Here is a 26,774-nt window from a genome sequence, read left to right on the forward strand (position 1 = left end):
TAAATTCAGTAAACCCTTTCAAACCTCAAACAGGAAAAATAAAAAGACATCAGTATATCAGAGAAAAAAATAAAGCTAAAATCTATAAAGCATCCAGAGAAAAAAGAATTTACCTCAATCAATTTACAACAATTAGATTGACATCTGATTCTTAACAGAAGCCATCAAATAATTCTACAAACTTTGGGTTCTAAAAAGCCTTCAGGAATAAATGGGAAATAAATATATCTTTACTCAAAAACTAAGATAATTTGTTACTTAAAAGATTCATTTATAGTAAAGAAAATACTAAAGAGTGTTCTCTAGGAAGAAGGAAAGTGATTTTAGATGAAAGGTCAGAGATGTAGGAGAAGTAAAGATGAAAATGTATATATCAATTGGTATTGACTATATAAAACAAGAATAGTGGTATTTTACAGGTCCGATAAAAAATATATGACAATAATAGCATAAAGAAATTAGGCACTTACTATTCTATATACCTTGTAGGTTGGAAAGAGGGTAAAATGTACTATATTGGGGGTCCCCATTACTACCTCTCCCCAGCCTGTTATTCACTTGGAAAACTCACATGACTCAGTATATGGCTGTACTCATGGCTTCAATTTCTGACAACACAGTGATACAAAGCAAAATCAACAAAGGGAAAAGCCACATATGGTGCTATCTAGAGAGGACCAGGCATAGGCTTCCAAGAGTCCTTTCCCATTGGAGTCACACAAGACAAGGTGTGCTTGTTTCCTCCAATAATGAGTTATGACAATACGTATGGAATGTTGTATGCCAAGAAAGCTCATTAGAGAACAAATATCAATATTTTTATTGGGGCCTGGTCACATAGGACCCACTTGCCTAGTACATACTAAAGTTCCAGACACTGAGAAGGAAAGCAGCTGTTTGGTATAAACCACATTGTTCTTACAAGTTTTGGTACAGTGAGCCACTCTGGGATTGGTGAAAACTCTTCAAAATCCAGGTTTCTAGACTCTAGCTGGGGGCCAACTTTGCTAGCAGGTCTTTTTGTAAGGAGAGTAGTCCCGATCCTGCTATGTTAACTCTCCTTTTACACATAAACCGGCTGATACCAGACTTTGATAATAAGTAAAGGATGCATGTTGTCATCTTTAGGGTAATTACTAAAAGAACAATTTTTAAGAGAATACACAAAATGAAGTTGGAACCTTACCTTATGCATATACAAAAACTAATTCAAAATGGATCAAAGACCTAAACATAAGAGCTAAAACTATAAAACTCTTAGAAGAAAACAGAGGAAAAGCTTCACAACACTGGATTTGGCAATGATTTCTTGGATACAAAAAGATAAATTAGACTTCATCAAAATTAAAAATGTGTATCAAAGGATACCGTCAATAGAAGCAGTGCACAGAATGAAAGTACTTGAAAATCATTTATCTGATAAGGGTCACTATCCAAAAATATATAAAGAATATCTATAACTCAACAACAATTAAAAAAACACCATAAATTTTAAGTGGGCAAAACACCAAAAAACCCCAAACAGAAAATGACAAATGTTGATGAGGATGGGGAGAAATTGGAAGTGTTGTAAATTGCTGGTGGATGTAGTGCAGCCACTGTAGAAGATGGTATGGCAGTTCCTCAAAACATTAAACATAGAATTACCATATGATCCAGCAATTCCACTTCTGAGTAACTGGAAGAACTGAAAGCAGGGACACAAATGGATAATTTGTACACCCATGTTCAAAGTAGCATTATTTATAAGAACTAAAAAGGTGGCAGCAACCCAAAGATCCATCAGTGGAGTAATAGAAAAAATGAGATCTAGGCATACAATGGAATATTATTCATTCTTGAATGAAATCTGACCCATGGTGCAACATGGATGAACCTTGAAGATAAGATTAGTGAAATAAGCCAGTCGCTAAAGAACCAGTACTGTATGATACCACTTACACAACATACCTACAGTAGTAGTCAGATTCATAAAGACAGAAAGTGGAATGATGGTTGTTAGGGGCTGGTGGAGGGGGAGAATGGTGTAACTATTTAATGGTAAGAGTTTCTGTTTAGGAAGATGAGAAAGTTCTGGATGGGGATGATTACAGAACAATGTGAATATACTTAGTGTCATAGAACTGTACACTTAAAAATGGTAGATCTTATGTATATTTTAACCACAGTGTTTAAAAGCTTATGATTCCAGTGCTAATATAGAGGGTATGGATTAATAAAAAGTTTTTTTTTTTTTAACCTGTAAAAGTAGGTTGTAAAGGAGAGTAAAAAGAACACATAAAATAGGCAGGACAAATATTTAGTAAGATGAGGAAAACCCAGTTATGTCAATAATTAAATATTACTGTGAATGAACAAAATATTCCTATGAAAGACTCAGATTGTCATATTGGGTTTTTAAAAACCAATTATATAGAATCTCTAGAAACACATCCTAAAAACATCAGGATATTAAAAGATAAAAGGATGGAAAAAGAGCCACACTATATTAACATTAGAGTAAATGCTAGAGCAGTAAAATTACTGAAGAAAAAATATTTAATTTACCAAGAATAAATAACAATTTGAAATTTGTATGCGTCTAATAAAACACCTTAAGATATAAAATGGAAATATTTCCAGAACTGTTAGGAGAAATTGGCAAGTTTATAATTATAATGAGAGATTATACCTCTGGTAGAAGCAGCAAAAAAAAAAAAATCAGTAGTGGTATTAATGATATGAACAGTCCAAATAAGCAGTTTGACTTATTGGACATTATGTAGAATGTAAGACACATCACAACTGCAAAGTCTCTTCAGGTCATTTGAAATATTTGCAAAACTTGGCCATATGCTAGGCCATAAAATAAATCTCAGTAAAAACTACAAGATTGAAAAGAGTGTGTTCTCTGGTTACAATCCAAATAACCTACAAATCAGCAATGGAAAGATAAATAGGAAATCTCCATGTTGGAAATAAATGTCTAAATAACCAGGGACTAGGAGAAGAAATCATAAAATGAAAACTAGAACATAGGTTTTAGTTAAAGGATGATAATGAAAATCCTCCACATCAAAACCTGAGGGATGCTGGTAGAGCTTTGTAAACAGAAATGGATAGCCTTGAATTCCTATGTCATAACAATGATACAAAATTAATGAGCAGAGTATATAACTCAAGAAGTTAGAAGAAAAAAACTAATAACCCAGAGGAAGTATAAGAGGTATGAAAACTACTGAAATAACAAACAGTAAGGATCAATAAATTTGATTCTGGAAGAGAAAAAATAAAGTTGATAGACCCCTGATGAGACTGATAAAGCAAAAAAGTGAAGATACCAGCAAGGTAATATTTTTCACAAAGGAAATATCACAAATCTTAGTCATTACAAAGATGAGAGGACATTGTCAATGACTTTAATGTATTCAAGTTCTTTATTAAATCTTCCTAGGAAGATTCAACTTAACAAAAACAGACACTAGAAAGTATAAAAAATCTTACTAATCTTGTATTTATTAAAGAAATTGTATCATAAATAAAACTCTTCCCACAAAATAAAATCCAGGCTCAGATGGCTATATTAATGAATTCCCCAAACATTTAAGGAAGAAGGAATATCAGTCTGAAGTTTTCCAGAGAAATCAGTATAGTCATGATACCAAAACCAGACCATGCTGATATTTCTTTTAGAAATATCAGCAGACTGGGGTGCCTGGGTGGCTCAGTGGGTTAAAGGTCATGATCCCAGGGTCCTGGGATCGAGCGCCGCATCGGGCTCTCTGCTCAGCGGGGAGCCTGCTTTCCTCCTCTCTCTCTCTCTGCCTGCCTTTCTGCCTACTTGTGACCTCTGTCTGTCAAATAAATAAATAAAATCTTAAAAAACAAAAAAAGAAATATCAGCAGATTGAATCCCACAGTTTGTAAAAAGAATAATACTTTATGGCCAAACTTACTATTTCAAGAATGAAAGATTCATTTAAATTTGAAAGTCAATATAATTTACCCTATGTAGAGAACAATGGAGAAAAAAATCACCTTATTATTTCAGTAGATACAGAAGTAGATAAAATTTACCACCCATACATGGTAAAATTCTGAACAAGCAAGAAATAAAATGTCAAATCTTTTCTTCATGAGAAATCTCAGGGTCTTTTTATTTTATATGCACACTAACAAGTTAATGTGCCATAATTTCATTAATGCTGTCAAAAGACATGAGCCTCTTGGGACAGAGACAAAAGAGTTTGTTCCCACAGCGATAGCAGTAGCCAGAATATTATTTTCTTGCCTTGTTCCTCAAGCCTCAGTGCTCCTAGGGCAACCCAGTGAGAGCCAGCTGACAACCACATATCCAGCAGGGTACATTACAGGAAGAGCCCCATGCTTAGGAAACCCAAATATTTTATTACAAGGCTGCAGGCAGATCCACCAGACCTTTGTCATAGAGGGAGACATCTGTATTATACTCGATATATTTGTCTTTAAACCGGTTCATTAATAAACCGGTTAATAAACCGGTTTGTGAGTCTAACTGTATCATACCAGCCATGGTGCTTCCCAGTGAAGAAAGTAGACTTCATATGTCACTTAAGTGATTTCTGTTCCAGACATTGCCACATTTTTACCATGATGACAATCTGGTTTTCTCTGTGGAAATAGTCAAAACAGTCCTCTATATGTATAATATCTAGTGGCCTGTTTCTATTTTGACATAGTGGTAGAGTTTAGTGATATGCTTAGTCAAGGGATAGAATTTAATGTGAGTATTTTTGATATTCGTAATATGAAAAATGAGTTTAATGATAATGACTGGTTTTGTAGTGGAGTGTACTGATAAATAACTACAGTAGTACCCCCCCCCCATCTTCAGGGGATAACTTCCAAGATTCCTAGTGGGTGCCTGAAACCAACAGATTGTACCAGACCTTACATATATACTGTGGTTTTCCTATACACGCAAATCTGTGATAATGCTTAATCTGCAAATTAGGCACAGTAAGAAAGTAACAACAGTAACTAATAAAACAATTATAACCATGTAGTATAATAAAGGTCATGTGAATGTGGTGTTTCTCTCAAAATACACTGTCCCTAGCTTACTCATGATGGTGTGAGATGGTGAAATGCTCCCGTGGCGAGATGAGTGACGTAGGAGGTGACATAGCATTAGACTCCCACTGACCTTGTGACAGTACTTCAGGAGGGCCCTCTGCTCCTGCTCCTGGACCCCAGCCGACTGCAGGCGGAAGGAAGAGTGCAGAGAACGGGGGACTTCTGTATATACTTCTGTGGAATATTGGATTTAAATCAATATGTTCTGTGGTTGATTTCTCCCTTCTTTTCTTGATCTGTATAGAATTCCTTGGAAAGCATGAGTTCCCTCCTACAGAGAATGTTCTACAACACTTAGGAAAAAATTGTGGCAATTGCAAGATGCCGTGATTAAATAGGCTTAATAAGCGGATTTAGCTGTGTATATTGTACTTTATAGCCTTCCCTTCACATCTAACAGCTGTTGTTTCTACAGTATTACCATCTTCTCTATATTAAAAATAAAAAAAATAATTTTAATGTTTATAAACTTTATATTTCAAACTTGTTACTTAAAGACTTCAAGCTGAATATTTTGGATTAGAAAAAAATGGTTGTGTCTACTTTTAAAAATTTTGTTAAGTTGGTTTTTAAAAATAGTGACCAAGACCAGGTTTATTGTTTCAGAGTCCATTAAGTGATTTCCATCCATGAAAAATATAATTTACCTAAAGTTCTTAGTTCCAGTTTTCAGTAATCTTAAGACTTAATTGGACCACAGGATAACAGATAAACTGAATGGGAATTCACAGATACATAACATTTTGGAATGTGTATATTTTTAAGCTTCCTAGACAGTTATATTGAAGCTCTGATACATTTAATGTATTTTTGACTTTAGTGTGTGTGTGTGTGTGTATATATATATATATACACTTTACAGTATAAAACATTAAGCTGTATTTTCCCTAAGAGAGTAAATCCACGTGTGCTTTGGTAAAACACTAGTCACCATATTGTTTATTTTGTTTTTTTAGTAAGTTCTGTTAGATTAGATTAAATTGTAAATTGCAATAATTTTCAAAGCCCAATTTTATATCCTATTAATCTCTTTAATGGATTACTTTTTAAAAGTTTCTTCTTTAACTTCTTTAAAGTTTAAAATTACAGTTTTGCTAATATTAAGATGCATTTTCTTCAAATGTTTAAAATGTTTAGAGCATTCAATAGTTGGTATCATTTGATTAAAAGTTAGTCAACATTTATATTTGATGTATTTGTATTTAATAAAGGCAGAATCTGTAGTACAAGTTTAAATTTAATACTTTCTGCAGGTTTAATGGCATTTTCCAGGTGTGAATGAGCCTACGAGTGTTTATGTGGAATACACATGGATGGGAAGGAAGGCTAACTATCCAACTCCTGGATTTCAAAATTTTCATCCTTTAAGGGATTTTTGGTTATTAATTTGTCTCCAGATATTACCAGATCCACCCCAGATATTCTACCAGGAATTGGGTCAGGGTGGGAAAAAAATTCTTTTTTTTTAAGGATTCTTAAGTGAAACTTGAGAATTCTTGCTTTTTGGCCATACATCAAATTCAAGGATTGTGGAAATTTTTTCCCATATGTTAAATTATGTAGTTATTTATATGAAAAGAGTGCTCATTCAGAGTTAACATTGAGTAAAGTTGAAACATGGACTAAACATTATTTTCAACATGCTAGCAACAATAAGAAGCATACTGCTAGTCATTGGGTTCCAAAAGGCTTTGATGAAGTGAAATCCCCTTTTAGAATACAAACAGACCAAGTTACTGCATTCAATTTGGGGAAAATATACAAAGGATCATTTGACATTATAGTCTCGGGTTTCTTAAAGATGTCTTATTCAAAAACTAAAGGTAAAGCTCAGATAACTTTAGTAGATCAAAAAGTTAATACCAGTAAATTGAGTACTGATATGAAGCTTCCCAAGTTAAATATAACAACTGGAGTAATTGGTGAATCTCTTGGAATTCAAGTAAAAAATCAATACTTAGCTTACTCTAAAATCTTTAATTTGACATTAGTTAATTATATAAAACTCTGGTAGAATTCTAAAGACTGATCAAATTATCCAAGTTTCCAAATATCTTAAATTAGCAAAGTTTTAGATAATTTTAGCAGACATGTTATTGCTCAGAATCACTTTTTTTTCATACTGTATTATTGGGACAATGAACAACATTTTAGCTATATCAACTCAAATATACAAGTAATTATGTTTAGAGAACACCAGAGATCTGGAATGTTGTTGATACCCTTAAGACTATCACTAAAAAGTGGGACCAAAGTTCCCAGTTGGTTCTGCCTGATACCAATGTCAATTCTGGTCCAAGGAGATAATGTGTGTAACTGAGCAACCCAGTATAATCAGTAGTCTCTTTTCAAAGGAAAAGTTCTCCAGCCAGTGTTCTGTGTGTATTAACTTCACTGCTTTTTCACTATTATCATTGTTAATTATCACGTATTTACCTCCACATAAAATGTTCAGTAAATATTAGCTCTTCTGGTCAGCAGAGTAATGACCGCCAGCCCATCCTGTTCTCATCTCCCCAATCCAAGCATGTGGATGTGTCACTTTGGCAAAGGCAGTTAAGTTGCAGAAGTAAATAAGATTGCTAAACAGCTGACCTGGACGATGACCCTGGCTTAGCTGGGTGGGCAAAAGAGAAAGCCAGAGAAATAGCATTTCTAGAAGCATCTCTACCTGTTGTTGCTGGCTGTGAAGATGGAAGAAGGGAGCCAGGAGCCAAGGAGTGAGGGTTGCCTCTGAAAGTTGGAAAAGGCAAGGAAACAGATTGTTCTCTAGAGTCACTAGAAGGAACATGGCCCTGCTGACATCTTGATTTTAGCCTAGTGAGACCTGTGTCTGACTTCTGATCTCCAGAAGTGTAAGATAATGAATTTGTATTGTTTAAATCATCAAGTCTGCGGTAATGTGTTACATGAGCGTTAGGAAATGAATGCAGACGATGGAAGTTTACAGGTTCTGTGTATCTTTACCTGAATTTTGACTCTCAGGGGAAACAGTTCTGTGTGAGCTATGAGTGCTGTGGAACCCCTCAATTGCTACTATTTATATAGAACTTATATCTTAATAACTGCATGATAATTAGGGCTGATAGTCTCCTGATCAGAGAATATCATGTTATGTATTATGGGCATGATTGCTATAAATCACTGCTTTTATTGCCAGGAAGTAGAAAGCCTGGTAGCACACTGTTTAAGAATGTAGGCTCTGAAGCTAGGTTCCCTGGGTTCAAATTCCCATTCCAACTTCCTTAGCTGTTTAGCCTTAGACAAGTTAGATAACTTCCCTGTGCCTCAGTTGTCTGGTGTGTAAAATGGAGGCAAGTATCTTCCCTTATCAGTATGGCATAAAGTAGAACACAGTATTTGTTCTAATAAAACAGCCTTCAGTCAGAGTGTGCTGCTGATGGTGGTACTGTCAGCTAGTGGAGTTCAATAATGCCTCTTTTTGTGTAGTAACTTTGTTGTATCTTCCTGCTGTTCTATTTTGATTTTACTTTATTTTTTTCTCTTCTATGACTGTCTGTAACCTGACTCAATATTCCTTAGAACAAAACAGACCATAATAGTATATTAGTTAGAGGCTAATTGAGGACAAATTATAAAAATACACCCCTAACAAAAGCTGAAGAAAAAAAAGGAAAATCAGCTTATAGTTGACAACTCCAGAAATGAATTCAGGTGTGGCTGGATCAAGAGGCTCTGTCTTCATATCTCTATGTCTATCACACACACAATCCTGAAATAATTAGGAACGGTTACAGTGTTCACCAAGAACTTCTGGGAATTGAATACTTGGTATAGAGCTGTTTAACTTCTATTTATCAACACTTAGACTTACAAAGCAGTTGCAGAAATAGCACAGAGTTCACAATTTATAGAACCATAGCAAAGTAATCAAAACCAGGACATTAACATTGGCACAGTACTGCTACCGCAAACCTTACTCGGATTGCACCAGTTGCGCCCCTGATGTTCTTTTTTTGTTCAAGACCCAATCAATCCAGTATGTCATGCATTTAGTTACTGTTTTCTGTACCCCTTCTAGCCTAGGTCAGTTCCTAAGTATTTTCTTGTCTTTCATACTTTGATGCTTTTGATGAGCATTGCTTGACTACTTGGTAGAATGCCTCTTAATTATAGTTGATCAGCTGTTTTCTCCTGACTAGACTGAGGTTATGCATTTTTTGAAGAGTGCCACAGGAGTGCTGTATCATCAGTACCTCCCAGCTGGGGGTACGTGATAGGTCTCTTACAGGTCATGCCCTTCAGTTGGTTATGGTGGCCTCTGCTGGGTTTCAGCATAGAGTTACAATTTTTCCTTTACAATTGAGAGAGCTCTTTGTCAGTATGAAAACACCTGTTTCTCTTAAAATGTTTTGCTCACTGCTTTTGGCATCCATTAGCAGATCTTGCCTGAAGGAATTATTCTTGTGGTATTTGTTTGATGATGATTTTGTGTCTTTCCTTTCTCCCACATTTATTACTTAGTATTTGCCTGTGAGGAAAAGCTGTCCTTCCCCCGCCCCCATTTATTTATTCAATTGTGGAGGTCAGTGTGGACTTGCTGATGTCTATCTGGCCTGTGAGTTATAATACAGTACTATCATTTCTTATTTTGTTACTCAGATTGTTTTTTAAGGGATTAGAAGTCATCAGCCTTTAGAGATTAGGAGCTGCTTTAGGTTGGGTTCTGTGTCTCTGTGAAAATCGTCATCCTTTCTCAAGTGCTCACTTTCTGCCACCACTATTTGACTATTTTAGGCTCATCTTACTGGCCCTGTCCTGGAATCAACTACTTCAACAAACTTCATTTTCCTGTTTTTTTTTTTTTTAATGTTTTATTTATTTATTTGACAGAGAGAGATCACAAGTAGGCAGAGAGACAGGCAGAGAGAGAGGGGAAGCAGGCGCCCTGCCAAGCAGAGAGCCCGACTCGGGGCTTAATCCCAGGACCCCAAGATCATGACCCGAGCCGAAGGCAGAGGCCTAACCCACTGAGCCACCCAGGTGCCCCAAACTCCATTTTCCTTTATTGGAGAATGCTGTCCAGGAGCCAAGCTCCAGTCAGCAGGGGTGCTCCCTGCTGTTGGAGTTGGTCTTGGGCCCTCTCTGCACACAGACTCCCCTCGACTTCCTCAGTCTGGTAGAAACCTGAAGTGACCACAGTTCTTGGTGTCTTTAGCCTCACAGCGTGCAGTCAGGATAGCAACAGCTTTCTGAATGTGTTCAGGTGTTTCCTATTCCTGACCACCCCCGCCCCCCACATACTGCGCCCCCGCGCAGTATGGTTGTGTTACACATATGTAACAGCCTCACAAGAGGGGAGAGGGCTTCTAGGGTCATGTGTGTGCAATCTTATCTCTTGCTTTTCTGCAGTAGCTCTGGATAGGTTGACTTCTCTTACTATTTTATATAGTGTTGAGATACTTTAAAAATTATTATTTCTTGGATTTTTGTATCTTGGATGTTAAGATTTAATCTGAGGGCCTGTGCCAACCCCTGTCTCCTGCCCCCCCCAGTTCTTCTCAAGCCTCCTGTGCTCACTGAGGTGGGCTGGCTGCAGGGGGGTGAGGGACATCACACTCAGGCATTTGGTGACTTTGCTCTTAGTTTCTGTGCAGCTCCCAGATTCTCCCAGTGACGCCGACAATACAGTTTTGTGCAGGATATACTTTTCCCTTGTTTTTATTTGCTTTTGGAGAGGGCATTTGGGGAAATCAAACTATGCAAGCCCTTCTTAGCCACTTGCAAGTCCCAAGTATTTGGGTTTTACCAGCAAGACACCCTTGAGGGGTTTGAAAAACTGAAGTTTGATGAAGCCAAGTGCTCCTGTGATGCTGTTCACGGAACAGAACGGAGTCATTACTGCTCATACACGTCTCTGGAACCCCCCATTCATCGCTGCTGACTAAATCTTTACCTCTAACTCACGGGTCTAGTGGTGAGGATGCCAGCAAAATCTTCCCCTTTGTGTCAGAAAATTATTGAAAAATTGTACAGAACCCTTACAGTTTTCCTCTCCCAGTCCTTAATGCTGTTGCTGCATCTGTGTCTAGTCGGTGCTGTCTCCCAGAAGAACGCTTCTGTCGTTTGAATCCTTTCCTCTGTATCGAAGGCACTTTTGTCTGGCTGCTTATAAGATTCTTTATGACTGGTTTTGAGCAACTGGATTGTGATGGGCCTTGCTGTATTTTCTTCTTCATGATTCTAGTGCTTAAGGTTTATCTGTATTCTTGAATTCGTAGGTTTGTAGAGCAACATCTACACAGTAGTTTCCATATTGCTGTCTGACCGGACTCTCAGTCACATGTGGGTTAGGCTATGTGAGGTTGTCTTACAGTTCCCTAGGGCTTTGTTCTTTTATTTTTCTTCTCAGGTCTTTGTTCTGGGATGTAGTAGTTACTGGGAAATCATTTGGCTTGGTCAGTTCTTGCTTTTAATCTTTGTTAGGTGGCCCCAGGGCAGCCTGTGTCATTTTTCTGACTACAAAGGCAATACCCTAATTACTTCATCAGATGTTCTGCCTGTCTCTAGGTTTTTCCCCTAGGATTGGAGGAAAGTGGAGCCATTCCAGGCCCTGTGTGAGTTCTTGGGGATTGTGCCAATCTGTTCCTTTCTGGTGGTCCTTTTCTCTGCCTTAGGCAATGTCCTTCCATGTGAACACCAGTCAGTATTAGAGTCCCAGGCTCCTGTTGGGGGTCGGGGGGTGGTGGTGCTGCAGACCATCCCTGTGCAACATTCCTCCCCTGTACTCCCAAGCCCTGCCTCTCTAGCTGCCTTGGCCAGGCCTTCCCTGGACTCCCAGCATTCTCCTCGACTCCACGAGACTCTGGGCACTATTTGGGTTCCCAGCTCCCTGTGATCTAGAAGTTACAGGCAGCAAGCAGTCAGGCTATCTCACTAACGTCCCTGCCACCCGGGATCGCGGTCCTGCCCTGCCTGTGGTCCAGTGTGACAGCTGTGGCTTCATCGGTCTTGTCCAGTGTTTTCATATAAGTGGGGATGGTAAATCCGGTTCCTGTTACTTCAGCGTGGCTGGAAGCAGAGGTCTTCTTATGTTAAATTTGAATTTTTAGTAATGTTCAGCAGTTCTTGACCCCTCAAGGTTGTGTCTCTAACCTAGCTGCGCACATAGCCAAGCATCTGGCCATTTTCTCAACTCTTCCATTGTGCACTTTCATGTCCATCTAGCTGGAGGTGCCTGGGAGTAGGATGGTTTTCCGTGCTCCCTACTAGAAGTCCACATGCTTCTGACAGAATCTAGCCATGGCAGAGTCACCGCCTCTTGTGTGCCATGGCTGTCGGGCAAGCGTGGAGATTGCTTGCGTTCCCACCCATGCAGAAGAGGGAACCTGTTGTAATTACTGGACATCTCTTGCCCAGACTCCCCAACACAGTCATGGAGACCCCAGGGTGTCTGTGGCACACCCACATACACACAACACACACACACACACTAGTACTCTCAAGAGAATTGTGAACCTACACAGCTCATGAGCTTGAGAAGTACAGCTTGTTTTTTTAGGTGTATGTGGCTGTTAGGGGGTATGTTTAGGCACATGGAGAGAGGAAGTGACAAATGGCCCCCCTTACCCTGACCTTGCGTCCGGTTGCTGTTGAGTTTCAGAGAAAATATTGCCCAAAAATGTTTCCTGCTCAGCCTCCTGATGAGAGTACAGGAGTCCCAAAGGGCCTGATGAGGAGAGGTCACAGAGAGGTTCACGAGCCAAGAGTGGGAAGTGCTGTGCCATCTGTGAGCGTAGGGCAAGTCTGATAGCCCAGCGATGCATGCCCTTGGCCCTCCTGGTGGCTGATGTACCCTAGCTCAGGGCTCACAGTGGAGCTGGCCCAGGGCTCCGGTCCTCACCGTTCCCTTCCCGCTGTCCTGCAGTCCCTCTCCTGCACTCCTGCCGGCCAGCCCTCAAAATTCCCTGCACTACACTCGGGCCCGGTGTCCCGCATCCCATATGTTCAGTTCCTGTATCTTGGCTTTTGGGTTGTTATCGAGAGTTTTAATTTGCCCATTAGATTACAAACCCGAGGGCAGGACCTGCAATGTTTACCTAGCACAATCTTGCTCACAGTAGGGGCTCTGTTGTCTACTAAATGAGTAAAGTGGGGGAAGACAGGCGGCCCAGTAAGGTGTACTTTCTTAAGGTTCAGGAAGAGGGGCTAATTAAGTCAAGAGAGCTTGTGCCCTGCCCCGCCATCTGATGCAGACCCCTCACTCCTAGGACCATTTGGGGTCCCCGGTTGTAGGCATGCTGGCCCTGAGCGCCTCCCAGCCTGTATTCAGAAGAAAATGACCACCATCCACCATCAGCTGCCTCCTGTTCTCTGAGCAGACAGCAGGTGGCTCTGCTCCCTTTCATTTAGCTAGGAGCCAGTCCTTCACTGCGGACCTGGGCCAGCCACTGTGCTAAGTGCATGGAGCCAGTGTGGCCATCCCTCCAAGTAGGGATTCCCCCGCTCCCGCCTTGGGTGAGCGTAAGTTAATTTCTCAGAGTTTTCCTTGGAATAGGATGTTACAGGAAGGAACCCCTGGTGAGATCCAGCCACCAGGAGAGCTTTCTTATGTCTCTCACTCATGCCTCTGCACCGGGAAACCTCCTTCCCCAGGGCTCTCCTATGCATCCCTAGGAGCCCTTCTCTGATCATTCTATAAGAAGTATGCCCAGGCTTCTCGTCCCCTCCCCCTGTGAGTTCTCCAGGCCCGCAAAAGCCCAGAGTGACCGCCTTCCAAGGCAAGTCTAATGCTGTCCTCTTTCTGCTGGAGTTGGGAGTCTGGTGAGCTCCGGGGGCAGGTTCTCCAGCCTCCTCTGTCTCTGGTCAGCCATCCTAGGCAGCAATCCACGGGGGCACCTTTCAGTCCTACCAGGACTCCCCTGACATTACCCTCCTCCCCTGCGCCCACGCCATTGCTTATCCTGAATTTATTCTAGTTCCTCATTGTGTGCCCTCTTCTGATTAGTAGGAGTCTCCCCAGGTTCCGGGGCTGGTTTTGTCCCCGCGGGTGCCCCAGTGCCCGCACCTTGGGGAAGAGAGATGTAGTCTTGGCCTTTCGCAAAGCAGACCCCCCGGGGGCAGAAGCGAGAGGAAGAGCATGGTGCCCCTGTTGAGACTGCCATTCCCTGTCTAGGAGATCCTACCTAACTTAAACCCTCGCCTTTAGGCAAACATTTCGGAAGCAACCACGGCAGCGGTCGCGGCGCAGACTCCCCCTACCCCCCACCACTCGAAGCCCGAGCGCGCGTCCCCCAGGAAGGGTCCCGGCGACCCCGAGCTTGCTCCTCGCCGCGCGCGCTGCTCGTTGTGGGGTCGCCTCGTCTCGCGCGTCCGGCCTGCAGGTGCCGCACCGCCCGGTCCCGGAGACCTGCCCGCCGCCCCCACCCCACCGCGGAGCCGCTGTGGGCAGGGCCAGGCGCGCGCCGCCGCTTCCCTCCGCGCCCGCTCCCGCCCCCGGCGCCGCGGCGGGCTCAGTGCTTGCGGGCGACCCGGCTCGGAGGCGCGCCATGGCCCGAAGCCTGCTTGGCCTCCCACGGCGCGGCCTCTGGCTGCTCCTAGGTGAGTAGGGCTCGGGTCCCTCGGGGGAGAAGGGTCTCGGGAGGGGAGCTCGGGGGGGGCGCGAGAGTGCGCGGAGACACGGGCATATTTCCCGCGCACGTCCGGGAACGCGCTGCCCCGCACCTGTGCTTCCGGCCCCGCGCCGCGGCCGCCGCGGGTGCAGGCGTCCTGGGGCTCTCGCGTGGCGTTGGAGGCACCTCGCAGCTGTACCACCGGGACTCGGATTTTCGGCCCACGGGTCCAGAAATCAAAGCTGAGAAGACGACTGCCATGTGCCGCAGTGGCTGATTTGCAAACAAACCTCCCTAGGATGCCCTTTGCAAACATGAGACTAGCCTTCGCCCTCGTTTCCACAGTTTTTTTTTGTGAACTTGGCCTTCTGGCTAAAAGAAGTTCAAAGAGGGACTCTTGGTGAGGAGACAGAATATACTCTGCTTTCTGTTTCCAGAGAGTTTATAACTGAAACCCAGGGGCAACAGGACCGTGCACCAGACTTAGCATAATTTACCCTGAAATTATCCTCACGACTTTCCTGAGGCAAAGCTAAGAAGACTTTCTAAACTCTTTTAGCCACTGATTCATCTCCTGTATGCAGTTACTTTAAAAAAAAAAAAAAAAATAGGGCACTTAAATGGCAGAATCCAACTGCCACTGGTACTTGTGGGCTTTCCCTGGAACAGGTGATGTGGGTCAGGAACACCTGCACAGGTGCCCCAAGTGCTGGTACTGGTGGAGGGCTGAGGGCTGTGCTGGCTTCCTAGCGGGGTGGCAGCTGGGGGCGTGTGGCTCCTCAGGAGAGATGGCCCAGGGCACCTGGAGGAGCGGGGCTTAGGACCACCTAGCAGCCCTTTGGTGGCCAGGGGCCAAGGAGTCCCTCTGCATAAAACCCTTAGCCCCCACCAGCCTGAAGTGTGATCAGAAGACTGATCTTGCCCCTTAAACTCTTTTGGCTGAAGTTACCTGTAAAGCAAAATCTTGCAGTAGTATTCTTTCCTTTTGTGTTAAGATCCCTTTGGCTTGACATGGAATTTACTGTTTTAATCTCCTAAGAAATGAACATTTTTCTGCTAACAGAGCAGGAAGCTGGGTTGTGTCACTTTTTTTTTTTTTTTTTAACATAACTGACTAAAGAAATGCTCTTTACTGGATTCCAGAAACTGCACCTTCTAAAGACTGTGTAAATAAAAACTCAGGCAGGAGTGCCTATAAAGACCTTCCTTGTTTACTGTGAAAATAACACACGTAATGGTGGAAGTCCAGAGTCCTATAATCTTAACATTAGTCTGAGTGGTCTGGCTAATGTTACAGCTTTATTTTTCCAAATAAACACAACTCTGTGAGGTTATCAGTAAATTCATGTCATCAGAGCCCAGCGGTAATTAGTAGAATCATGGAGCACACACTGTTTTCTTCCCGAGTTGTAGCAGAAGCCAGATCTCCTTGGCGATGCAGACTTAGCTTCCCAAAATAGCAATGTGGAATTTCTTTTTCTTTTTTTTTTTTTTTAATGTGCTGGTCCATTGGCTCAAGAACTTCTCTGTAACAGTCTTACAATCAAGCTATTGTAAACCTGTGCTTTGTGCATACTCTTATGTTTACAGAAGACCCTGACAGTACCACGTACATCTTACAAATTTCATATATGGCCACTGAAATGTTTTCATCCATCAGCAAAGAAGGACGTTTGCAAAGCACCCAGGGTTATTCTGTGATGGCCGGGTCCGTTGTCAATTCTGTCTGGCGCCCACCTCTGCTCAGGAGCGCTGGCTGACGCTGTCCTGGGAGCCGGGTGTGCCGGCTGCACAGGCACGTGCAAGAATGAGGACATTCTTGCAAAGCGGTTGTATTTGTTGAAATAAGGGACTCCATCTCGGCACAAGTATAACTGGGATGGCCTGGGGCGTTGCAGGAAATGCAGCATATGTGATCAGATCGTCGTGCTGGTTTGAATCTGGAGGCAGTTCTCACCCTGGAATCCAAAGCTGAAGGATTCTTATTTGTCAATTACCTCCCGTGTGTTTGTTTACTGTCCCTGTGCATTTAACCGCAGGGAGAAGTTTCTGGATTTTTGTGTCCCTTCCATAGGCGCTTGCCCGTCAGTACAGGTCCAACCAGTCCCAGGCCAGAGCTGTTGAGTGGCACTTATGTCCACATTGGAAGTGGTCGTGAGCAATTCTCCAAGGAAATGTGTTAGGTGGGACCCTTCCTGCAAAGAGCTGCTCTGTTCCTCCTGATTTTTTTCTCCCAGAATCAATCAGTTTCACGGCTTCTCATTAGTTGAAATTTGGGTCTGGCAGAGTGTGTGATGAGGTTCCAGGTCGTAGTATGAATTCTACTGAAAACGCGGCACCCCCAAGCATGGAACCCCCAGGCTTGGCTGCCAGCGTCCCCCGCCGGTGGGGGCGGAGCCTGCCCTTTCTGGGGGTGCCCCCTGGCAAGGTGAGCTGTCCTCCCTGTAGGCCCCAACTCAGGCCTGTGCACAGGCTTGCCTGAGGGAGGGCAGGGAACCCTGGGGTTAAACCGTCTGTTTGCTGGAGCCAAGGGAAAACCCGTCTCATCACATCCCTCATGGGAGCCACGGGCGGGGTTGGGGCGACCAGGACAAGACAGAGACAAAGCTCTCCAGACACCTTTGAGCCACTCAGATGGAGCTCCACCCTGTGACCCCCACCACCTTTACAGGACAGCGGGTGGCAGGCAGTCCTGGGGGCCTGGAAACCTGCCCCAGGACCTCTTGTCCAGTGGGATGCAGGGAAGCTGTCCTGAGCTGAGAGGAGCGAGCAGGGGTGGGGAGAAGGGGAGAGGGGCAGCAGGCAGAGGCGGCTGTGGTGGCTTCACCTGCGCCAGTCCCTGTGTTGGCCGGCCTCTGCCCACGGCGTCCCCCGGGGCCGGGGGGAGACAAAGCTGCTGTGGCCTCTTCACCAGTCTTCCCGCCCTCCCTGACAGGGTGACCTCTCGGGCAAGTCCTGTTTCTGGAGAGCTCCCTTGTTCTTAGCGAGGAGGGTTATGTCAACAGGGCAGCAACAGGAGGGCTCCCAACCTAAACAAGGCCTCGTTCACGTTCACATAATGAAGTTACTGTTGTCCATGGAAGATTTTTTTTTCCCCCTGAGATTGGTTTATCTTAGTATTTTCTTTGACGTGGAAGGACCTGACTCTCGTCATCCCTGGAAGCCCGGGCTGTGAGCAGGGGGTCCCCAGAGGCATGCCGGCCAGGACTCCGCCGGGGTCCGGGGTCTCAGGCGCCCCTGGTCTGAACCCCACAGCCAGGTCTGGCTTCCTTTGTTCCTCAAAGGGGACTGCCAGCCTCAGGAAGCCTTCCCTGGCCATCCCTGCCCCCCATCCCTGGGATGGGTGACCCTCCACCCACTGGGTCACTCACAGGAGCTGGAGGTGGGGTACAGTGGACCCAGCCAGTGCCCACCCGTGCTCTCCCGGGCTTTGCACCCCAGGCCCACGAGGGCCACCAGCAAGGAGTCTCCTGAGCCACACATGCCCGGGAGGGCAAAAGGCAGCAGATGACCGAAGCAGTTGGGTACTGATGACTCTGCCATAGGGTCACATACTCTGGCCAGTTATCAACACAAATAAAAGCAAAACCCTATGTCAGGGGGTAAGAGGTCCAGGAAGCAGAATCGCTCAGGCAGAAACCTGGTGACACCGATACCCAAGGCTGGCTTTTTCTTTGCGTGTTTATTTCTTCTAGAAGACTCTGTGGGTCTGTTTGTGAGAGGAAAGATGGCTGCTGGCTGGGTAGATGGAAAGATCAGGGAGCTTTGGGGAAAGCACTAAACTATTTCTCCTGGAAACTTCTATCTGTCCTACACACAAGTGGGACATGTAGGGTCATAACTGGGAGGGGTTTCTAGTAGGTGGACACCAGGGACATTGGTCAATAGCCCACTGCTGGAGGCTGCCCTCTTCAGCCTGGGACGACCCCTCAGCCCCACAAGAACGCCCAGCACGAATGTCCATGGACCCCCGAGCAGTTTAGGAAGAGCACTCCAGTTCCCCAGGATGGTTATGGAAAGGCCCCAAATCTTGGAATTTTCTGGAAGCCTTTATGGCTGAAGCTTGCAGAGAAGAGGGCTTAGAGCAAGGCTGGTGTTGAAGGAGGACCCGGTCAGTCTTGTGGGCTAAGGTAAGATGTTCAGATTTTACCCCAGGGCAGTGGGCAACCCTGGGCCGTGCACTGCCTCCAGTTGGAGGCAGGGGACCAGGGAGCGCTGGTAGGATAGAGGTGAGGGCGAGGCTTGAGACAGCAGGAGTGAGGGGCCCCAGAGAGTCCCCAAGGTGAGGGACGCACTGTGGGGGTGGGGGTGAGCCACAGGGATGCAGGAAGGCGTTGGAGGGTAGGGAACTGGAGCTCCACAGCCGGCTCCCCAGGAAAGCACGTGGTCCCCAGTTGAATTCAAATGTTGGATAAACAACAAATTGCTTTGGTGTAAATATGTCGTGGGCAGTACTTACATACTTGTTTATCTGACGCTCACGCGGGACTGGGCGTCCTGTGTTTGCTAAACCCGGCAGCCCGCACACCAGCAGTCGCATTGGGTTAGGTGTCCCCTTGGACACTCAGGGGACAAGGGCAGGCAGGTGTCCACGTGAGCCCAGGGCATAGCCGAAAGCTCTGGCCAGGAGACACATCTGGGGTAGCCTCAGAGTCGGGAAGGTGTGAGAGCCACAGACAGAAGGGATGCAGAAGGGGTGCAGGCTGGGGACCAGAAGCCAAGGTGATGGGTGGATAGAGACATGGCTGCTGGGTGCCACAGGGCACTTTGACAGGGCCCATGTCCATGGGCTGGTGGGGAGGGTGGGCCGAGGTGGGGTGCTGTGTGGGCGTGGTCAGCTAGCTCCCCCTGGAAGGGGTGCAAGGGTCAGCCGGAGCACCTATCCTCCTCAGGCTTCCCTGTGTGCCCTGGTGTTAAATATGCAGACTTCTGGTTCATCTGACGATGTGTCTGCGCCCGCAAAGTACCTGTCGCCATTTGAAGAGCAGTTGCCCTGATTTACCGCCGGATGGGATTAACACCAGGACCGCCTGGTTACCAAGCAGCAGTCAGTGTCTCCACCCTCTGGCAGGAACTCGTTTCTCCTGCAGAGGCCTAGCAGTCACTACAGAGGGAAGACTTGGTGGACGCCTGAGTGGTTCAGTCGGTTGAGCGCCCGATTTTTGATCACAGCTCAGCTGTTGATCTCAGGGTTGTGAGTTCAGGCCCTGTGTTGGGCTCCACATCGGGCATGGAGCCCACTTGGAAAAAAAACACCAACAAATGGGTTACTTGCTGCAATTTATTTCTACCCAGCCGCTGCTGGAGTATAAAGAAGATCTGTTTTGTGCATTTGAGGTGTGGCTGGCTGTGTCCCTGAACGTGTTCCTCCACTCCATGTCCCAGCAACACTGTCTTCTGGCTTTGTTTTCATTCCCCCCCTACCCCCCCTGCCCCCCAACCTTGACTTCTGCAGTAGATCCATAGCTCATCTCAGGAAGGCTGGTCTGGTCACCTCCTCCCAGTTGGGACCATTCATTTTGTTTTCTGCTCCCACTGGGCCGGAGACCCTGCTGCTGGGGTGGGTGGGTGGGGTGACAGCAGCTGCCTCCCTTTGCCCCCTGCTGACGGCAGCCATGCCTCCAACCTTCGTTCTCTCTGCTTTGGACAAGATGCTTCTTACTTAATTCTGTCTCTGCCAGGTGGGAGGGGAGGAGGGAGTGAGGATGAGCCTTCTTCCCATGCACGAGGTCCATTTTTATGATGGGAAGGAAGAATCCTTGAACAGCGGCCTGTGTGCAGCCCCTTGGCGACTGGCGGGATGGGGACACAGGTGGGCTGGGGACATAGGTGGAGAGGTCTGCGTCAGGAGTCTCCCTGCGTTTCTGGGACAAATGGAGTCTCCTGGGGCCTGGGAGTCTGAGAACCGCTGCTCATTTTGAGTTGTGCTTGTGATCACAGAGTCAGGAGCCTTCGGCACGTTCCAGGATAGGGCCTGAGTTCTCGTCCCCAAAGACACGCGGGAACCTCCGTTCTGGGTTGGGGTGGTTCGCTCGGCGCCAGTGAGAGGTCCCCCGGGAGCCGAGGGGTCTTCGTGTCCACCTGCAGAGGCGTCTGGGTGGGACACTTTCTGGCTGTGAAGATAATGGGGGGCGGGCATCTTTCATGGGTTTCCTATTTCTTAGAGCGGTAAGGTTGTTTCACATTTTCTGTGAACTTGTCCATTTTATCTAACACATAATTATAGAGATAATTATCTTATTGTCCTAACTGTCCTTCATGGACATTCGCCCTTTTCAGCCCAGCGCTATGGATAGGTGACTTTGTGTTCGTTGGTCCAAGAGGATGGCTGCGTAGCTCTGTTAGGCATCCTCAAGCCTCACCCCAAAGAAGCAGATCTTTTTCCTTCGGTGCCAGATGTGTTCGCTTTCGTTCTTCCTGCTTAGCAATGAAATTAGTCCTGTCAATCCTCTGCTTGGCCTCTGGGCTGCCTCCTGCGATTTTCTGTCCTCTGGCCATCAGTAATATTTTCTAGAATTTCTGTGTTTGTGGTTCTAATTTCCTCTCTACCATATGAATTATTTGGAAGCAAGTTTTTTTAAAATCCCAGCAGCTCAGACTCTTTGGATTTCCCCCCCGGGATCGCTGCTTCTATTGTGTTGAGCTCGGGGAGTGGGTCACAGACCACCCCTGTGTGCATCAGGGTTCCTTCTTGACCTTACAAGATTTTCCTTCTATAAATGGCCCAGAAGCCCAGAAGAAGAGCAGGAGGTCTTGGGTGTCCCCTCCAGTCTTCACAGTGAACTCTGTTACCGAGGTGTCCTTGTTGACTGCAGTCTCCCTGCGCTGTCTGTGGCCGAGAGCTGTGGGGAATCTGTGGGGACCCGGGAGGGCTCCCTGGTGCAGAGGCTGTGCTTGCTGGGCCGGTGAAGACCATGGGGCACTCATGCACCCAGCCCGGCAGGCCACGTCCTCCACAGCCCCCTCTTTGCTCCTTCCATTTCACTGTTGTATTTTTAATTGTGCTAAAATATATATAACATAAAACTTACCCTCCCTGCTGTCTGGGGCATGGAGGCCATTCACATCGCTGTAAATGCACCATGGCCATCATCTCCAGAACTTTCCCATCTCCCCGGCCTGTAACTCCCACCAGACTCCCACCCTGGTGAACCCTGGCGCCTCCAGCCCCAACTCCCACCCTTCCACTCTCTGTCTGTGAAGTGGCTGCGAAAGGTACTTGAGGTGAGGAGAACCCAGCAGGATCTGTGTCTTTGTGACTGCAAGATTCGTCCCCATGTAGCATGTGGTGGTGATCCTTCCCATCCGAGGCTGGACCGTTTCATTCTTCCATTCAGGTGTTGCCGGCCGTCAGGTTGCTCGTGCTCCCGGCCGCTGTGACTAATGCCATGCAGGGCCCAGGTGCGCACGTCCCTGTTGCAGACTGGGTCACAGGGAAGCTCTGTTCATGGTTTCTGGCCACGACTGCATTCCCACCAGCAACGCACGGGGGCTCTCGGCACCCTCCCTGATGCTCGTTCTTGTCCGGGTCCTGACAGTGGCCATCCCAACACGTTTGAGGTGCCCATCGGTGCTTTGCAGGTGGAACCTGACTTTGTGGGGGATGCCGGTGTGGTGTCTCACTCCCTCCGAACATTGTTCTGCGTCACTTAGCGTTTTAGCTTGATCAAGCATCCCATTTTCTCATGGATTCGGGGGACATGGGAACGGGTGCCCCCATGTGCAGCACAGAGCAGAGCAGCACTTCAAGGAGGGGAGGGGAAGAGGGGAACAGGTTCTTTAGGCCACGGCAGGGGTGTGTCAGGAGGGTCCCAGTCAGACGACGAGCAGCAAATCTGCCTGATGAAGGCTCCACCGGCGTGAGCTGCTGTTTGAACGGGAAATGAAAGGGTCCATGGGCCTGCGTGGGAACTTCCTCTTTCCCTTGATTGGCTGCTCCGAGTGGGGTCGGGAGCAGGAATTCCTCCTGCGGGGGATAGGGAGCATCTCAGGGGCAGACGAGACTGCTGGAGGGGGGTCGGTGTGCTTCAGAGGGGAGCACAGCAGCCACGCGGGGCCAGGCACAGGAGAACCAGAGCTGGCGTGAGGGAGGCAGGAGCAGCTGCTCTGACCAGCGGGAACCCCCCCACCCCCACGCGGGGGGGTCCTGGGCACCTAATCCTCTGAAAGAGTCTTGTCCAGGGCCTCCTGGTCCTGACCCATCAGTGAGCCCCCGCATAGGGATCTTGGCCTGTGCCGCTGCCCAGCATATTATCAGACCTAGTCCAGATCAGCTTCTTTAACTGGTGAGCTGTGAAAACAAGTTCATAAAAATCACAGAAACCTTTTGCCGTTCTGTGGCAGCTTCACACGCCCCTGCCGGACGCCTGTGGTCTTGGTGAGGACGATGGGCTTGCGTTTGCATGGCCACACCCACAGGACTCGGAAAGCTCTGGGCTGGTCTCCACTTGACCTTGCTCTACTGCTCCTCTGCAGGAGGGGTCCTCCCTGTGAGGGTGGGGGGTGTCCTTCACCCGCATTCCTGGGGAAGCTGTATACTGCCAGGCTTTGGTGTCGCCTGGCCACGTGGCCATCCATCGCATGGGCCTCCCACCTCTGGAGCAAAACCCCTCTCAACCCCCCGTGGGGAAAATGGCCCCAAGGTGCCTCCCATCAGGGGTGTCAGTGGATGTCAGTCATCCACAGGCCTCGGTGCTGCAGTCTCTGGTGCTGAGGGAGTCACCCTCACTGTCTCTCCCGTGTGTTCTGAGATGAAGCGTGCCAAGAGCTGCGTACTGGCTCCTCCACTCCTGGGCTGTGTGTCTCTGGGCAGGTCACTGAACCTCTCTGGGCCCCTCTGACCCACTCTGTAAAATAAGAGAATAATAATGTGGGCCTGACCAGATGCTTGCGAGGACTGAGTCAGCGAATGTCTGTGGAGGGCTTAGGACAGACTCAGGCCACGTGAGGTGGGTTGTCACCCTAGGGCGGACATCCCCGGCAGGCAGTGGTGGGAGGGGAAGCAGGGAGTCCTCCAGAGCTGGGGGGGACCAACCTAGAGCCAGATCTACATTTTATCTGTTGACACCCAGCTTGCTTCCAAAAAGAACACAGATGGGGCCTCCAGACAGAGACATAGGTGTCCCAAGATGCCTGCCCATGACATGGTGTCACGGAGCACTGGGAGAGACAGGAGGAAGAGTATCTCAGAGGAGAGAAGGGAAAACCATCTCAGGAGACCCTGGCTGAGGAAAGGGTGAGGCCCGACCCACGTGGGGCTTTCCAGAAGGCAGAAGAGTCCTGAGAAGTGAAGGGGGTTGTCCCAGGGCAGGATCGAGACGCCTCCCCATACAGTCACTCCTTCACTTCTGGTGCCGTCAGGCCCCATACTGCCAGAAGCCCGGGGGGCAGGCGCTACGGCCGGGTGAGATGCAGGCCCCAGGGTCCTGCGGTCGGCGGCTCAGGACAGGCTCTTGCTGGCAGTTACGATGGGGTCAGAGCAGGGCTGTGTGCTGGGCAGGCCCAAGGATGTGATAGCTCCTGGGGCCTTGAGGGCTGAGTAGGACTTTTTACCAGGCACACGAGAATTTTAATCTTTTCAGTTTGTTGTTGTTTTGTTTTTATTTTCCCAAAAAGGCTGAGGACAGTTGAGGGCAACGTGTTCAAACCAAATTCTGGGTACATCGTGTCCTGGGGCACTCAGTGACAGCCCGGGCATGTCTCTTCCTGGGGATGTGGCTCCCTGGGGGATAGAATCAGGGGAGTCCTGGAAGCAGGCGGCTCTCTCCCCACCAGGCCTGTGAGCAAGAAATGATTCATAGCCACCCCGAGAACCGGCTGAGCGAGAGCTTTTCTGACAGCTCTTGGCAGATCTGCAGAGAGCAAAGAGATCACATTTCATCAGTTATATGCTTGTTTAACCTGTGGAAAATATAAAGGAGCATGAGGGAAAAAAACCAAGATCTTCTAGAACCACACGGCTCAGAGATCCTGGCATTTCCTTTGCGTTTATTACGTAAAGCAGCATCACTGAAGTCTGACGGACACAGAATAGACGGATTGTATTTAACGTTCACAGTTTGGACGGTTCTGGCATTTGTTAACACCTTCGTGGACCCAAGACTGAGCATATATCCCCCTCACCCCTGAAAGTGTCCTGGCCTTTGTCATCTCCCCCTCCTGCCCCTCCCCCGTCCCTCCCCATTACCCCTGCTGGCCACCAGGGTCCAGCCTCTAGTGTCCCATGAGTTGCTAAATGTGGCTCGTGTTGAAAGTAGCCCGCAGAGGTGGGCTGCTTGTTCTGAGGTAGGAGGGCTTCTGGGAACAGCACATCCTATGGAACACAGTCCTGGTGGCCCACCTGGAACAGGAGGTTCCCACTTCACAGTCCGAGAGGTGAGGGAGCCTGTCCACGCCCCAGGCCAGGCCGTCTCTGTCTGAGATCTCTGGAGACCCCTCCCCCAGCTCATGGGTACCTCAGCTTAACATGGGGAGCTCAAGTTGGCCCCCAGCTGTTCCCCTTCCCACAGCCCAGCAAACCCCCATCACCCCCACTGTCCCGGACCCCAGGGTTCAGGACAGTGCAGGGTCTAGGCTTCTCTGTCTGCAGATAGACCCTTCCTGCCAGGCGAGCAGGCACAGACCAAGGACCCATAAAACAGGACCCATCGGGTTCACACTTCTGGGTCGCTCATTGCTCATTTGAAAACCCAAACCAAGGGACTGCTCCCTGCCAGGAACCCGCCCGCCCCGTCTTTGTGGCCCCTGGTCCCTTTGCCCTGAGAGGTCTGCAGCCTCTGTGCGGCCTCCTGTCCGGTGTTTTTCTGCTGTGGAGAGAGGGAGCTGTTGCTTTGAACTCTCCCTAAAAGGACACTTAATTCCTAAATAACGCCCATGCCAAGGAAAGTTCCTGCGCGAACATGCCGAGGATGGAACACAGGCTGCTTGCGGCCCCCACATGCGGCCTTTTAAAGACCCAACTTACGTTTGAGGGATGATGCTGCCAGCCGGGCAGGAATGGGACCCATTTGGCCCACACAGCTGGTTTTAAAACTTTTGGTAGTTCTAGTCAGTTTTAAAACCATTAGGTACTGTCGTTCCAATGAAAGAAATCCCACAAGGCTGGTTTAAGAAAAACATTAAGCACCGTTCTCCAGTACCTAAAAAATGAACCTAGTTTCCAGATTCTCCCAGACAGCCCACCCCAGCTGGTCCCTGCTGTGGAATGACCCAAGGCTCAGGGCTCCCCTAGGACAGGAGCAAAGGGCAGGGTGTGTGTGGGGAGGGGTCTTTGAGCCCAGAAAGCCGGGTCCTAACCTGGGGAGGCAGCAGGTGTCTCACAGAGAGGTGGGGAGCAGCAGCATCCAGGGGACTAGCCCAGAGGCGAGCCAGGGTCAAGGCCATGGGGAGGCTTGTGCAGTGGGGGTAGCACCCACTGGAGTCTGGCATCACTGCTGGACCAACCAGACCGGGCTGGCCAGGGGAGGTGGGGCCGGAGGGCTGTTCTCTGTAGCCCAGGGGACAACAGGAGATGGGCCTGAATGTACCCAGGCGGGGACACCACAATAAGAGGGACTGTATGCTGAGGACGTGTCCCTGCACTGTACTCTCTGCTGCGGATGCCCCGCGGAGGAGGTGGCACCCTGTACCCCCCTGGGATGGTCTCTGTTTCTCCTGCTGTGAGCCCCTAGAGTCTTTTGGTGCTCACATGAGCCCACGTGGTTTCTGTTGCCAGAGCATCCTGACTGATAGGCACGATCGTCCTCATCGACCCTGAGTCTGACCATTCCAGAGCAGGAGAGGAGCCAACAGTGGGAAGCGCCCTCGCTCCACTCCCACAAGAACGTCTGTGACATTCTGCTGGGGTCAGTGACGCAGCATGGGATGATAGGAACGTGCAGAGCAGCTGCGTGCCAGGGAGGGTACGCACGCATGTTGGAAAGGCTGGTGGAGGAGAGGCGGCCAACGTTGTTCTGAGAAGAGGAAACCGCTCTAGCCCCTGAATGAGGCTGAGGACGTGGATGGGGAGTGGGGGGCTCTGGGGTAAGCGGCTGGGACCCCTCGGAGGAGGAGGAGGTGATGGCCACAGGAAAGCCACATTCAGGCCTGGGGTTGTCTGGGGAAGGCTGT

General features: G+C 47.7%; 2 protein-coding genes across 3 annotated transcripts in view; both read left to right on the forward strand.

The window, feature by feature from the left end:
- RBM44 (RNA binding motif protein 44) overlaps nt 1-6,305 on the forward strand; it is a 40,901-nt gene extending 34,596 nt beyond the window's left edge. The window contains exon 16 of the mRNA XM_032355625.1: nt 5,339-6,305. The gene's annotated coding sequence lies outside the window, so the exon portion shown is untranslated. The remainder of the gene's footprint in view (nt 1-5,338) is intronic.
- An 8,196-nt stretch (nt 6,306-14,501) lies between these two features.
- The window catches only part of RAMP1 (receptor activity modifying protein 1), a 43,512-nt gene continuing 31,239 nt past the window's right edge, over nt 14,502-26,774 (forward strand). The window contains exon 1 of one of the 2 annotated variants that reach the window (XM_032355317.1): nt 14,502-14,655. In XM_032355317.1, the coding sequence (XP_032211208.1) occupies nt 14,604-14,655 (52 nt within the window). In that variant the 5' untranslated portion in view covers nt 14,502-14,603. Of the gene's footprint in view, nt 14,656-26,567; nt 26,648-26,774 lie in introns of those variants that run through there. The other variant, XM_032355318.1, reaches the window with a different exon arrangement.

Source organism: Mustela erminea, chromosome 8 (genome assembly GCF_009829155.1).
Source record: "Mustela erminea isolate mMusErm1 chromosome 8, mMusErm1.Pri, whole genome shotgun sequence".
NCBI lineage: Eukaryota > Metazoa > Chordata > Mammalia > Carnivora > Mustelidae > Mustela > Mustela erminea.